This window comes from Pleurodeles waltl, chromosome 1_2 (genome assembly GCF_031143425.1).
Source record: "Pleurodeles waltl isolate 20211129_DDA chromosome 1_2, aPleWal1.hap1.20221129, whole genome shotgun sequence".
NCBI lineage: Eukaryota > Metazoa > Chordata > Amphibia > Caudata > Salamandridae > Pleurodeles > Pleurodeles waltl.
In genome coordinates, this window is record NC_090437.1 from 771,648,753 (window position 1) to 771,663,703 (window position 14,951).

Below are 14,951 nucleotides of genomic sequence, written 5' to 3' on the forward strand. Positions count from 1 at the left end.
AGACGGATGGTGTAATCTACTATGAACCACCGAGGGAGACTTCTGCTGACTCTCCTCTTTCAAACACGGCATCAGTTTTTGCACAAACTGCTTCTGGATATTTTGCCGACATCAATAACACTTTGACTGCCTCTACAACAACAGAGCTGTCAAAACACATAAGCTGATAATTTGGCTCAAAATTAAGTACTTTATTCATCCATGGAACTATGTATGGCTCTTATTAACTGTACTTGCCTTTGTCCTTTGGATTGGGTTTGTCATCATTTTTTTTACTGATACAGGGTAATTACCTTACTGAATGCTCTACAGTTGAACAGGTGAATGACGTCCTAAAAACCCACAAAGTCTACAAAAACTTGTTCCTAGTGAACATGTCTGCTATACCAATTCCTGATGGGATTGTTTGGGATAAGGTATCATTTGATATATATGGCCTGATGGAGGTCATTCAAATTCCGTATGTATTAAAACTTTCCATGAACAACATTTTTACACCCAGAGAAGTTTCTAATTATTGGGATGTGAAAACAGTTAGTTCTATGATGTCTAATCTGCAATATTTCAATGTATTTGAAAGGGAGGATGTTTACCAATCCAAAGAAAATTATGGAGATATATTCTGTTATAATTATTATGGACATCATTTAATTCACAGAGCAAGTACCCCAAAGACTATTTTGTAACTGTACACAGTGGGAACACTGTCCAACTCTGCCAATGGGGAATTCCAAAAACGTATACAGAAATGTTTGCATAGTTCTCTGGGCACAATGATAAAAATGCTGAGTCCTATTATTTTAAATTGCTAGTAATGGAAATTCAACACCTTTTAATTTCTGATTCCTTTGTTTCCCGGTTAGCCATAAAAGGCAATGAATATTGGTTGAAGTCGATAGACTTAAAAAGTGCATGGGGAACTAAAATTGGCAAATAAGGGGAAAGTAAGCTTTATTTAGAGCATGCCTGATACATGTTCAAATTATGTTTTTAAATGAAACTGTGCAACAGAACAGTTGTTTAGGCTAAGCAAAAATTAAGGATTTGAATGCGCCCAGTATTCCTGCCCCTGCTAAATTTTTTAAATGGCAAAAGTACATAAATGCAACTGAAGATGAGCTCGATGAGTGGGTCCAGAACATTTAACGCATCACTTTCATGTCCTGGTGGGTAGTTATTGTAGCCAGTAGACATGAATGGGTGTCATACATGTTTTGTGAACTCCACAGGGGTTTTAGAAGAAATAGGCCAGACCCTCGCTATGTGTCTTCGGAATACTCGGGTATAGTGACAACATATAGTGTAGGGAAAATATGCCAGCAATGGTTGAAAAGTTCCTCACTTGATGTTGCTAAAGAACACCTCAGTCCCCTGTCTAATGACACAGATTTACAGGATTTCCTGTTAAGCCCCAGAAGACAATGCAGAAAATGCTTTTTATATGCAGTATATAATGAGATTTGGAAACTTTCCCAACAAGAAGCTGCTGCCCGGTTAAGGTTAACACCTTGTCTGACCAGATGTACACTTTAAATAACATTGTCTCCTCAGCAATAGACATATTAAAGAGTGACACGTCATCTTTACATCATGGACAGAGCAAGTAAGGTCCATTATGCACTTAGGTTAGACACTACAAACATTGAAAGCAGGTCACGTTCCCTGGCAACATGTTAGCGCAACATTTAATTTAATGTGACAACAAATAATAATAGCTAAGAAGGAAGTGACTTATGTCATGCTAAACATCGAGAAATTAGAAAAGTTGCCTTTTACTGTGGCTGAAATACTATCTGCTGAATGGCTAATACACAGGGTTATTAATCTGTCTATTTCAAAACTTCAATTCATATCCTGCCTGAAACATATTCCAGTAGGCAGATATGCAAGGCTGGGAGATAGATATATACATGAGGTGTGGGACCTTCCCTTTTCGTACAAATGTTTCAATGGCATGAAAGAGGTCTTTCTTAGGGGCAGTGAATGCGAGACGTCTGTGAGCCATTCAATGGTTTTTAAGTGGCTGTCCTTGCACTGGGCATGTAATATTTTGGCAGCAAACTTGGCGTGCTATCTGAAGGGAGTTCCAATCCCCTTGATTAGACCTGCATTCCAGGTGGTCTCAAATGAAAGCTATGTGCTCCTTAACAGTGGGAGTTGTTGTGGAATGCAAGCCAGAATAGCTTATGTTGTTTCGTTCTTCCAAATTGTTACCTGTTGCAGGAAAGTCCTTTTTCTCTACACAACGAATGGAAGTAACAGAGATTTGGCCTCATATTGCTACTTCAGATGTGAATTTTGACAGGTTAAGTAGACTCAAGGCTTTATTGTTTCAAAAACATGTGGCGCTTACATCTACATGCAAGACCTATGCGTTTCAAGTTGCAAGGTCATCTGCAGAGATTCAGCCCCTTTTAAGTGCCAACCTTCAAAAACACTTTGGTGAACTCACGATACGATTATTTAACAGAACCGGTACTACTGGAAGTGCACATTTCTTTAAGGCTGTTGGTTCTGATTTCATTCACACCTTTTCCTCTATATTTGGCTTAATACCAAATTTTGGAGGATTTCCAATTACTTTGGCATTCTGCTGCTGCTATTTTTTCTGTGCAATGGCTGTCCCTTCACAACAAGGAGGACTGAAAGTGCTTCCACCAGTGCAACTGAGTCATGAATGCATGATGCAGTATTTTGGAGCACCACTCCTGGAACAACTGCAGTGCAACTGGTCTCTGTCATTTAGACTGGTTTTGGATTGTGTGTAGCCCATTTTCGATGCCTTTGGTGTCTTTTTGAATGTGCACTGAAAGTTTGTCTTTCTATGCAACGCTTATTTCCATTGGATGCTGATCTGTCATTGTTCTCGCTCAGGGCTCATTACCAGACATGCACATTGAGGGTGCGTTTGCTATGAGAAGCTGTCTATGAGTTGTCCTTATTGGAAAATGCAGCTCTTAACTCACATTGGGCACAACACGGAATGCTGCTACCTTAGCTGGAGCTCAGGCTTTGGAATAAGTGCTCTTTGGTTTTCCTCAGAAATAATTTGGATATTTTACCACCTGCTGAAGTGGAATATTTACCGGCTTCAATTGTCATGGATATAATTGCCAGTTTTAAAAATGACATTGACTTTTGAATTCAGTTTTATTGGCGCCACTATTGAACTTTAAATTGCACCTTTTAACCTATGCTCAAGTGTCTTTTAATTTTACTTGTCATTGTTGAATTCATATTTATATGCCTTAATGAATAGGTTTTAGTAGCTTTCATTTTTTATTTTAAGCTCTTAACCACCTTTGAACCAGAGACGGGAGTGTGTTGTATAGCTATTTTAGTCATGTTCTAGACACGTTATTTTAGCAAACTATGCCTGCCATTGTGCACTTTAGCCCAGTTACATTTTATTCAGCATTGCTTCATTTTTCTAGCATTAGCCACATTTGTGGTGTTGTTTTGTTTTCTCTATCTGTTTGTTCCTTCACCTAGGAAAGCATCACATTCCTAGTACTGCATTCATTTCACTTTGTGCTTTCCTCAAGGTTGCAGTCAGATAGGTTTGCTGGCAAAAATGGTATGCAGTGTCACCGATATTCACAGAGACATTCATATCCTTACGTGGGGACCTTTTCCTAGAAAATCAACTGTTTTATTATAAAGCATTTCTCTGTCCCATACATGTTAGAGGGAGACCAGCCAGATGACCACGACTGCATGCTGATTGCTGAACATCTTAGCTACAGCTGCTTGTTTAGACTACTGAATGCCTGGCCTATATGGGGACAGTGTCTTTCTAGACAACAGGCTACCTTGCTCAGGTATGGGGGTGAAATCTTCCCCGGGTGGAACCAGAAGGGTGGATTGGGAGTTATTACGCTGTGCTCTAGCATAGCTTAGGTAGGAAAAATATGTATATAATTCCAACTGACAGTATGGTGGGACTGTTTTTGTGTTTCACTCTCCTTGTCACAATTTTGCTTCCAGTGTTTTTATCATCCATTGTTATTGTAATACATGCCATTTTATCTAAGATGCAGTTACTTCAATAAACCCCATTGAACTCTACTCTGCTTCTGTTTGTCGTTGCCTGTGTGAGACTAACGTAACTGAGAGGAAGGGATGAGATCTGATTGACCATGAATCCACTGAGGAGGCCTCCCTGTCAAGCGCCCAGTTGCTACAATCATCCCCACTTTCGTGTGGGAATGAGGCACTGCTAATAAATTGGAAAACCTGGATTAGTCTCACAGATGTCACATGGTGTGGGATTGTACTCAATACCCCACAATTCAGATGATTCTTCTGCTAAAATCGAGTAGTCTCATTACAGCAGCACTGCAACAATGAATCAAATTATGAAGATATTGGAATATCTGTTGGATATCCATGGAAACAAATAGGGAACATTGATCCCTGTAAATAAATGCAGAATAAGTTAGCCCTGTTTTCCCTTGATGGCCTTACAATTGAATGCTTTATCTAATTGCAGAGCCAAATTGAAAACATATTTTTAACACAAACCATTCCCTCACAGTGGTAGTTAAATGTAGGTGCAATCTATACTTTCTCACATAGCAAATTAATTAAATTTTCCATAGATTGAAATGGTGTAGTCATGTGTATAGTGATATTATGTGGCTTTTCTACATTTAATAAAATTTGATTGACATCACATAATAATCTTGCCATTCTATATGCACATTGCTTGTACTGCCTCAGATACCCGACAGACAACTGACCCTTTTAGCTATATTATGTCATTAAAAACATGTTGAATATGCTTTCTCTCCTGTATATACAATATTAACATAAGTATCCTTTGTCTGGTCAATATCCTTCCAATAGTATACAACATTGTACATTGTGCAAAAAGAAACACATAAAAGAAATATAATAAACTTTCTTCTTGTTTTCCAACGCAAAAACAAGCTCAAATCTCTAATAAAATGTTCACACAAATTGATATAAAGTAGAAGGCGTTAGTAAAGAAAATTGTTTACTAGTAATAACCATAGAGAATAATGTTCTAAAGATCCTCCATTAGGTGGTATGGCCTCATCAAGCTCACCATATCTGTGATTTTGTCTGTCAAAAGTCCAAAATCTGCACTTGTATTTAAAGGAATGGGATACACCTCTTTTTGCCATATTGATCCTTGGTGAACAGTGAGGGATTTGACGCCACTACAGTGATGATGCTGCCAGGTTGTGCTTATATTCAGTTGAACATTTCATATGTCTTTTCAAGAAATTCTCTCTATCTTACTTTAAAGTGAGAATTTTATGCAACTGGGCTTGCTTGTTTTAGAGATGTTTTGGAAACATCAGTGTGCATAGTAGACATCGCAATGGTCTCGTAGTCATCCTCCCGTGACCTAAAGTCACAAAAATTAAAGAAAAACTGCAAGTCTCTCTGAAAGTTCTTGTTGAGAAATCCGTAGAAGATGGGGTTTACACAAGTTGAGACCATGGCTGTGAGATGGCACATCAAAAACAAGACATTGTGGCTGCAGACGGAAATAAGCTCATGATTCCAGTCAAATACCAAGTTGAAAATGTTGAGCGGCAACCAGCAGACTGCAAATGCAACCACTATAGAAATAAGCATGAAATTGATTCTTTTTGTTTCATTACACCTGTACTTATTATCTCTCATTTTGTCCATCATGTTGTTTCTTCTTTTCAATCGTATGTATATCTGCAAGAGAAAAACAATATTGATAAATATGCTTAAGCTAAAATAGGAATGTAATTGTGAAGTAACAAATGAAGAGCTTATTTACTATGCTTTTTAACTGTTTCAAAATATTCTTTCTATTCAGCACACTTAGCTTAGCAACTATTGCTAGGGGAAATCCAAACCTCTTCATTCAGAGTGAAACATCCTTTCCCAATAGCTTTGTATAAGAGCCAAAATTTTACTATATAAAGTTGTAGATGTATAGGGTTGGACTGGCCCCTTTCCTGCAGGGTTATTCTAGACTTTTGCCATCTAATGCTGAACCCATTTTTGCTGGCATTGGGACTCTGGGCATGTATTCTCTAGAAATCAGTAGTGAAGTGCTTGGGCTCTCTGCCTTCAATATAGTACAATTGGCCTACACCTGATTTAATTTGCATACAAGTCCCTAGTAAAAGGTACTATATATAGCCAGGCCCTGTACATTTTATGCTAATAGTGGACTGTAGCACTCATTGTGCCACCCATTAAAGTAACCTTGTAAAAAATATATTCAAGGCCTATCACTGCAGGCTGTAGTTACTTTTCCAAAAATGGGACCTTTAAAAAGTTAGCATTTTTCTGCCAAAGTGAAATGTGCCTTTCTGCCAGTGTCCAGAGGCACATGACTGTGAATCTCTCTCCTATGGTATATTGTATATTTCTTACAGGTATGTGGACAAAATGGCCCGGTTGTAGGGGGGTGGATCTTCCTGACAAAAGGGCTGGTGTAAGATGTGCCCTGCCCTGATCGCACTTCAAAGGACCTTGCCTGCAGCACATACAAAGGAACCTGATACCAAGAATACCCCTGCCTTTGTCACTGCAGACAGTTTGATGCCTAACCCAGGGGAAGGGGAAGAACTGAGTAGAACCAATTTGGGAGTAGGTCGGGAATTGCCCCGCACACTAGGGCTGGCACTAGATATAAATGTGACACCTTCAGCACCTCTCATCTGAACACTGTTGGACCTGTGGAAGATTCAGAAGAAGTACTGCCCTGCTGTATGAAGATGGAAGTCTGGACCTGCTTGCCTTGAACCTTAGGTCCCCAGAAGTGACTCCAAGGGTCAGTTGACTGACCTTCTATATGAGCTATTGGGGCACAACTAGATGCCTCCCTGTAACTGTCTAGCTGACCAGCACCACTTGAACCAGTCTGAACCCTGCTGCTGGCCTCTGCTGGAGTGAGGTCTGATGTTCAAGAGGTGCCCCAGGTACTCGGTTGGCATCCAAGCCTACTCCTCCTGCTTTAAATCTATAGATATCTGCACTCCAGGAGAAAATTCAAGTTTAAGGGCCTGGACTTGAAGATTGTAAATTCGTAATAGGGACAAACCTTGCCCCTGTATCTGACTCATTCTCCACTACGGTCAGCTTCAAAATGTGACTGTGACCCAATACTCCTCAACCAAATACCTGCACATGGCACTTTATGCATCTTGGTACTATTTAAATCTCATACATCTGTTTCTACTGATTGAATTATTGTTGATTTGGTGCAATTTTAAGTATTAAAATGTACTCTATATCTCTAAATGAGTTGGAGATTTTTTTAATGTTGTGCTTTCATTGCATTACTGTTTGAGTGTTGCATTAATAGTTTACATATTGCCTCTAATTTAAGCTTGACTACTTTTGTGCCAGGGTGTCAGATGGCAAAGCACATTTTTATTTAGTGACTTTTGTGTTTCACCATGGCAGTGATTGTGTCTGTTATTTGAATGGCATTTCCATCCCCCTAACCTCTTTGTCTAATAACCACATTTTTCACAAATAAATATCAACATTGGTGTTGTTTTCCAACAAGGGGTGTATGGTAATTGCAAAGACAAAGAGTTAGCATAGGCCTTAAGACACTCTTCTTGCCCTAAAAGCTGCTCCTTGTGGTTTACTCGTACAGGTACAGATACACATTTATGGTCACTTTGTATGGTGACTCGTCACCTCGCTCAGGACCATCCCTTCCCTCTGTATCTTCAAATAAGTAGAATATCCTATAGTCCAGCTTCAACTTTTTCAGGCTTTCCCTTCTGATAGAACTGGACAGTTTTAGATGACCTACCACATCATAAAACAAAGGTTTATATGGCATACGGAAAATACAACTCATATTATTCCATACAGTAAAAAGGAGTTGATATGTTAATTAATTAACAATGTTTTCAAAAGATCTATGAGGATACAAATACGAAATAAGGTAGTGCACCTTCGAGTAATATGGGATCTAAGGAGTTTCATAGCTTTTATTAGTCTCAGGGCCTCCCTTACAAATGTCACCCATATGTGAATTATTTTACTAGAAGAAGATTAACCCAAACATAAGTTCATAGCTTATTCACGAGTTTGTGTAGTTTGATGCTTTAAAGTGTTCTTCAAATAATATTTTTGCAGTGTATTAAACCCAGGATAAGTCTTTAGCATATGTTAAAAAGTTTCATCATCCAAACTCTGCAGTGGGCATATGGATGTAGGAATGTGAGCTTCTATTTATCTGCATAACCAAGGAAATTGATCTGTTTTATGTATATTGACTTAGACCATAAAACAAGCATAGTTAAGGAGCAACAGCAATATAAAATGTACACAACTTGGTCTCCCGTTTTAAATGTAATAGATATTGAAAGTATGCTTAAAGATCTTTTGCTGTAATAATTCCTTGAGTTTAACCTTTTCTTCCAAATCAGATACCCACTTGTCTAATAAGTTATATGGATTTGATAGAATTTGCAATACTGTTTTCAAATCTATTTTGGTTCGATCTACTTCTTCCCAAATGAAAGCAGTTAGGGTGTTGATTGAGTTGGATTATCATCTTTATAGACAGGTTGGATATCTGACAGGAATGTTTGGAAACCAATGGAATACCCAGCTCCTAGTGTACCAATCAATGTTACAATGACAGACTGCGGTTAAAGAGCGCGTTCAGGTGGTAACACACTTCGATGGGATAACAAATATGTACTGTAGCATCATAGAGTTTATTTTTGTCTCAAAAACATTCAATCATAGTGAAGTAGATGCACCTCCACATTGTTTATTGAAACGAGACAAGGCCATGCAAAATTGTGTTGTAGATTTAGATGGCCTCTTCTGATTTACTTCCAAACATGCAGGGAATGCCCATTGGGCTAACAGGTCTTCTGCACCCACCTCCCTGCTTGACGCATCCCTCTGCCCTGGACACACACAGGTGCCTATTTATAAACTTGTTTGCATCACTCTCGCATCACACAGTGTGGTGCAAGAGTGATGTAAATCTAATATGTGATTTGCATGGTCCTGAGTGGCTCCATAAACCTGGAGTAAGGCAATGCAGCACAAGTCATTGAGTTCCTTACTCTGCCCTCGGAAGGTGTTCTATGGGTGTTACATGGGTGTTGTTAGGCAACTTCCATGATTCTTGACACATTCCAAGATTTGCCAGAAGTGGTGGACCTGGGAATGCCCAAAAAGAAAATGCCTTCTCAGGTGAGGTTAATGAGGAAAAGTATCTTTACTTCTCCACATTACTTCCTCTTTCTGTGTTGTGCAGCACACATAGAAAGAGGAACATGCCTTTCAGGACTGTTGTTGTGCAGGAGGGTGTCTCTTCCTGCACAAAAGCAATCCAGCATGCAATGCAGGCACCCTTGCACCATACTGCATGGTGGCCTGCATTGGTGCTAGGCTGCCAAAAGGGCACTAGCACTGATGAAAAGGCAGGAATGTTATATATATGGCCTAAATATGGTGCTGTCCTTTCCCTGTCATGTAGACAATTCTTTAGCTGATGTATGTATGACTGCTCTAGAGATGGGGCCTCAGTGAAAGCCTCGTACAAATTATTTTGCAGTTCATCCAGAATTTGAAATACATAAAAAATGCATGGGAAATGTGATATTGATTGCAGTGAGTGCAGGTTAGGGGGCAGGGCCAGAGACGTGGCTAAATAGTACAAAATATTTGGAACTATAATGTGGGTCTTTCACCTTCAGGCAAATGCGTAAAAAATATAACACAAGAGAACCACTTGAAGGAAATGGTGGGAAATGCATTCCTTCATGTTATGAAAACTCATCCGGTTAATGTGATCTCTGCAGGTGTCTGTGTTTCTTACCAGATAGTCACAGAACTGAATCCCGGTTGGAGTGGGAATAGTGGCATGTATTAATAGTGCTATGAGATCCCAACCTGCAATTGAAACCACTGTGAATATGCAAGTCATTATTTAAAAATGATATTATGCACAGTATAAGATAAGTTTTCAAATATTTGAAAAGATTTATGGGCAAATTTGGCCCTGAGTAGCTTGATGAACCCAGAGTAATGCAGCACAGCACGAATCTTGGTGTTGTGTTACTCTGCCCCAGGGAAGCATTCTGTGGGTGGTACATGAGTGTTCCTAAGCATTACCCATGGATTTTGACACGTTCCCAAATTTCCTATAAGTGGTAGACCTAGGAATGTGATGAAACTGCTTCTCCTCTCTAGGTGAGCCGTAGCAAGGAGAAATATGTTTATTTCTCCTCTAACATGGAGAATGACTCAGGGTATTATTTTTGTGAAGGAAAGTGCCCCGTCCTGCACTAAAGCAATCCTGCTTATAATGCAGGCACCCTTGTACCATGGTGCTAGAGTGCCTGCTTTGGTACTAGGCAGCTCATTGTGCATCAAGACAAGAAGACAGGAATGGGCCTAATAATGTTAGATCCAGTGCATGCCTGCCCTTTCCCTAGCATGCAGCGCAGTTCAGCAAGGTGACTTGCTGTGCTGTATGACTTTACAATAGATGTGCCTCTAAGGCCCTTGTTCTGAGTCAGGTGGAAAATAATTACCTCATGGAATTCTGCTCTACCTGATTCTAAGAGGGGTTACTTTTTCTACATCTAGTTTCTCTGGTGTGGGAGGACGAGACCCAATTTTACAGTGTGATAATTCTGCATATAAAATCACATGAGGCTTTGGATGCTGCAGCAGACAAGACTCGTTCCCTGTCTTTTGACAGGGGAAACATACAGTGCTGCCTCTTGTCAAAAATAGCTTCCCCATACCTAGTGCCCGAGGCCCTGTCCTCCCCATCCACCACATCCAGTGGTCCCAACATATATTTACCACCTCCTAACAGAAGATGATAAATGTATACACTAAAATGGAATTGAGCATTCTGAGTGGTATTAGTGATCAACAATCCCACGAACACTCCTGTTCCACAAGGTTTAACTTGTAATTGTACAGTACTTGGTTGAATTTACAGTGCAATAACTATAATCTTTGCATGCAAATTTAATTTGCAGTAAATACTCTGAGTACCAAGCATCTTGTAATGAGGGCCTAAGTGGTTAAGTTGAAAAAAGCATGCTAAAAATATATATTTTTTTGTAAATACACAATCAGACTGTGCCAAGTGCAAGTCTTGTTTTATATGCTTCCTTTAGAAGGATGCTTTCCAGAAGTCAGCTGATAACACTGACATTATCGGTTGAAAACAATAAGGGGGTCATTTCAACCCTGGCGGTACAGGACCACCAGGGCTGAAATGACGGAAGCACCGCCAACAGGCTGGCGGTGCTTCCAGGGTCATTACGACTGCTACCAGCGCTGCCCAGGGGATTACGAGTCCCCCTACCGCCAGCCTTTTCCTGGCGGTTTGAATGGCCAGGAAAAGGCTGGCGGTACGGGGAGTTGCAGGACCCTGGGGGCCCCTGCACTGCCCATGCCACTGGCATGGGCAGTGCAGGGGCCCCCTGACAGGGCCTCATGCGGCTTTTCACTGTCTGCTCTGCAGACAGTGAAAAGCGCGACGGGTGCAACTGGACCCGTCGCACGGCCGCAACACCGCCGGCTCCATTTGGAGCCGGCTCCCATGTTGCGGCCAACATCCCAGCTTGGCCGACGGGTGGAAACTCTGTTTCCACCCGCCGGTCCAGCGGGGTTGTCATAATGGGCACTGCCGGAGTGAGGCTGTATTGGCGGCTGCACAGCAGTTACAACTTGGCGGGTGGCGGTTGCTGCCCGCCAATATTGTAATCAGGGCCTAAGTCTTTGTCACTATGAAGCCTCAAATGCCTTAACAATGAATGATTAACAATTACACACATTTGCATTTCTTTCAGGTAGCCTGCAACCTGGTGAGAAGGCTTGTATTTTTTCTTTCACCCTCTGTCGCTCCATTGACTTCCCAGGGCAAAAGACTCCCTACCTTACCTTCTAGTTAGAGGCATTTGAAGGTCAGTGTAAGGAAATAGGCTTTGTGAAGGTTTCCTCACACATTTTACCCCCTTTGGACTATTAGGTGCTGTTTTTTTATTCTGAGAATACACTGAGTCCTGTTGTCCAGACCTCAGTGACAGCATTTAGTCCCTTTCATAAAAGTTATTTTGAACTGGATTTTCCCAGTTAGCAAGTACTTGTTTTTTTAGAGGCCCATAGTAGATGGCACCCAGGAACCCAGAGCATGCAAGGCAGAGAGAGTATCCCACAGGGCTGCAGCACTGGTTGTGCAACCCTTGTGTGACAAAGTGAAAACATGGCTCCCAGCCTGCCGCTGCAGACTGGAAAGGCATTGTCACACTGTCAGTTTTACTTTGTCAATGCCATTAATGCCATTAATGCAAAGGGCCATATCCCTTAGTATTTTATGTAAGTCTCCTAGTCTCCTCTAAGGAAGGCCTAGCAAGCCCTTTAGCAAAGACCTGTATATTATTAAGCAAGCCAAATAGTTTCATGTATGCCTCAGCAGCAAAACCTTAAATGTTTTTTTCCTGATGAAAGTTAGAAGCCGCATTGGCTAACACAGAGTTACCGGCCGGCATACCAACCTGGCTAATTTCTAAGTGGGATTACCTAACTGGGTACTGGAATGTATCAAAATAATCATGGCATTAAATGTGACATGGTGGTCAATTCGAAATTTATGTCACTTTCAAAGTTAAGCAACTTTTAAAAAGTTGCCATTATGTGCCCTAGTTAGTCCAGTGGCCTCACAAAGGCCCACAGAGTGATCTGTGACCTCAACCCCCAGGATGCCCGTGGGGTGATAGCCTAAAAGGCAATAATTAAAGGGGAGTCCGCCCTTGAATGGCAAATGGTGATAATACTCCCGAGCAGGCTGCTTTTGTTCCCGTGGGTGTGTGGCTCTTTGGTAAGTGCACCTTTGGGATGGGCTACCATGTTCCAGATGACCAAGGAAGGGTTGTGCCACTTTGGAAGGGGCAAGAATGTTGCACTCAGGGATAGTCAGATGCCACATCAGACAGAAACTTCATCACCCAAGAGAAGGGCACCTACTATACTATTGCCTAGTGACCACTTTGTCCCCTCTGGGCACTTTCCTGGGGTCAAAATGGCACCCAGGCACCCTAGATTTCAGTACACCATGGATTTGGAGATAGAACATGAGGACCATACTCCTGTCATTGAAAGTGCACAAAAAGAGGCCACACCGCCAGAAACACTGCATTGGCTGCTCTTTGGGCTAGTAAAGATTGGATTGTGTCTGTGGCTCATAAAAAATATGATTCCCAGCCCCAGACAGAAGCAGTGACTCTAAGGGTCAGTCAGCTGGCCCCCTGGAACATCACCAGGGACATTAAAGCTGGAATAGCCCAAAGCACCAAGTTGGTAGTCATGACAGACATTTTGCTGTTGATGCAGATGCTGGGCACTTCAAGAGACTTATTCAAGATAGTCAAAAGTTTCACCTGTTAAAGCTGGACCTGTGGGTGTTGTCTATTATCAGATTTGTTATGCAAGAGAGCCACTAGCCCCCACCAAAGATTTGCAATCTGACAGCTGTGTGGCAAGACCCAAAGGCCTGATACAGCTGCCCTTCTACCATTGTCTTCTCTGGTGGTCTTTTCCTAAAGGTTGGAAATGGACTGGAAAGGTTCTGGTGGCCAGGTAACTGTCCAAAGTATCCTTACTGGTCTACTAGACCTCTGCCTTGTTGGAATTGGTATACCCAACTCAGGGCAGAGCAGCTGAATAAACTCTTTAAAACTTTTTAAAAGTTTACAAACTTTTTGTTGGCCACTGCTTGTTTGTGGTTGATATAAAAGTTACTTAATGCTAAAGCCACTCATATCTTATATCTTAGGAACTGCCCAGTGAATTTTGATGATCAAAGACAATCAAAGACTCTGAAAATTCATACAAATATGCTAAATTGTAATAAATTGGTGTTGTGTCTCTTTCCTGTTGTGTGACTTTCTTATTTGGTTGTTTGTTGCTGTTAAATGCTTTACACATCATTCCTTTGCTAAGCCTTCCAGCTTGCACCAACAGCTACCCAGGGCTGGGCAGAAGATCGTATTTGTGAACGTATTGCTTGATAAGGCCCCACACTCATTTTGCACAGAACACCAAAATCCTCACAGTCAGAAATATAAATGCTAGAATGGTTGTTTTTGTAAACAAAAAGTAGGGAATTTGTTGTTGCAAAACTTTTTTTAAAATACTGGGAATATCATTTCAAATAGGTACCACCTACCTCAACCACTGAGGTCATCCACAAGCCACATACAGGTAGGGAGGGCTTTATTTAATTGCTTCTTGTGCCTCATGATGTTGTCCTCTCTCTGCTTAATCAGCCCACTTGCAAAGTGCTCTTAAGGACATGGGCCTCATTTAAAATGTGTGCAATTCTGTATCGAGTTCAGTTCCACACAGTTACACATGGCCTGATGTTCCTGTACCCAGACTTCCTGTTTGCGGGTACAAAGAACATATTTTTACAAGTTAGAAAATCAAGCAGGCAAAATCACTGTGGGTAAAGGCTGTATTGTAGCCCAGACCCTTCTCAAAACTCAGCCTGATTCTCAGCCAAATAACAAAAGGAGAGCTATATACTCCCTTCTGCCAATGAACACTCTCCCCTCCTTCCTTCACCCTTCTTGCCCCCTTTTATCCTGCCGAACCCTACAACAGACCCCTGAATACTAATGCTATCTGCGCAGAACCAGAGACCAAGCTTTTCCAGAGATTAGTGTCTGAATATGAGTCTGGGGGTCCAAGGACCACCAGACCCATGGTGCCGGTCAGACCGCCTCACTCCATGCGGCCCGACCGCCACATTACAACACTGGCGGGCGGACCTGCTAGGGACTGCTGTCCCTGCCAGGAGCATAGTTCCTGATGGGCTGTTGGTGGTCTGAGTTGTATTCAGCATTGCGTAGTTGATTACAACCCAGCTTTCTGCCAGCCTTTCCATGGTGGGGACTCCGCCATGGAAAAGCTGGCAGAAAGACAGT

The 14,951-nt window shown here is 41.4% G+C and overlaps 1 protein-coding gene across 1 annotated transcript in view; it reads right to left on the reverse strand.

Annotated features, from left to right (window-relative positions):
* Positions 1 to 274: 274 nt before the first annotated feature.
* Positions 275 to 14,951, reverse strand: part of NPY1R (neuropeptide Y receptor Y1) — a 186,406-nt gene continuing 171,729 nt past the window's right edge. The window contains exon 3 of the mRNA XM_069243790.1: positions 275 to 5,700. Within this exon, the coding sequence (XP_069099891.1) occupies positions 5,284 to 5,700 (417 nt within the window). The 3' untranslated portion in view covers positions 275 to 5,283. The remainder of the gene's footprint in view (positions 5,701 to 14,951) is intronic.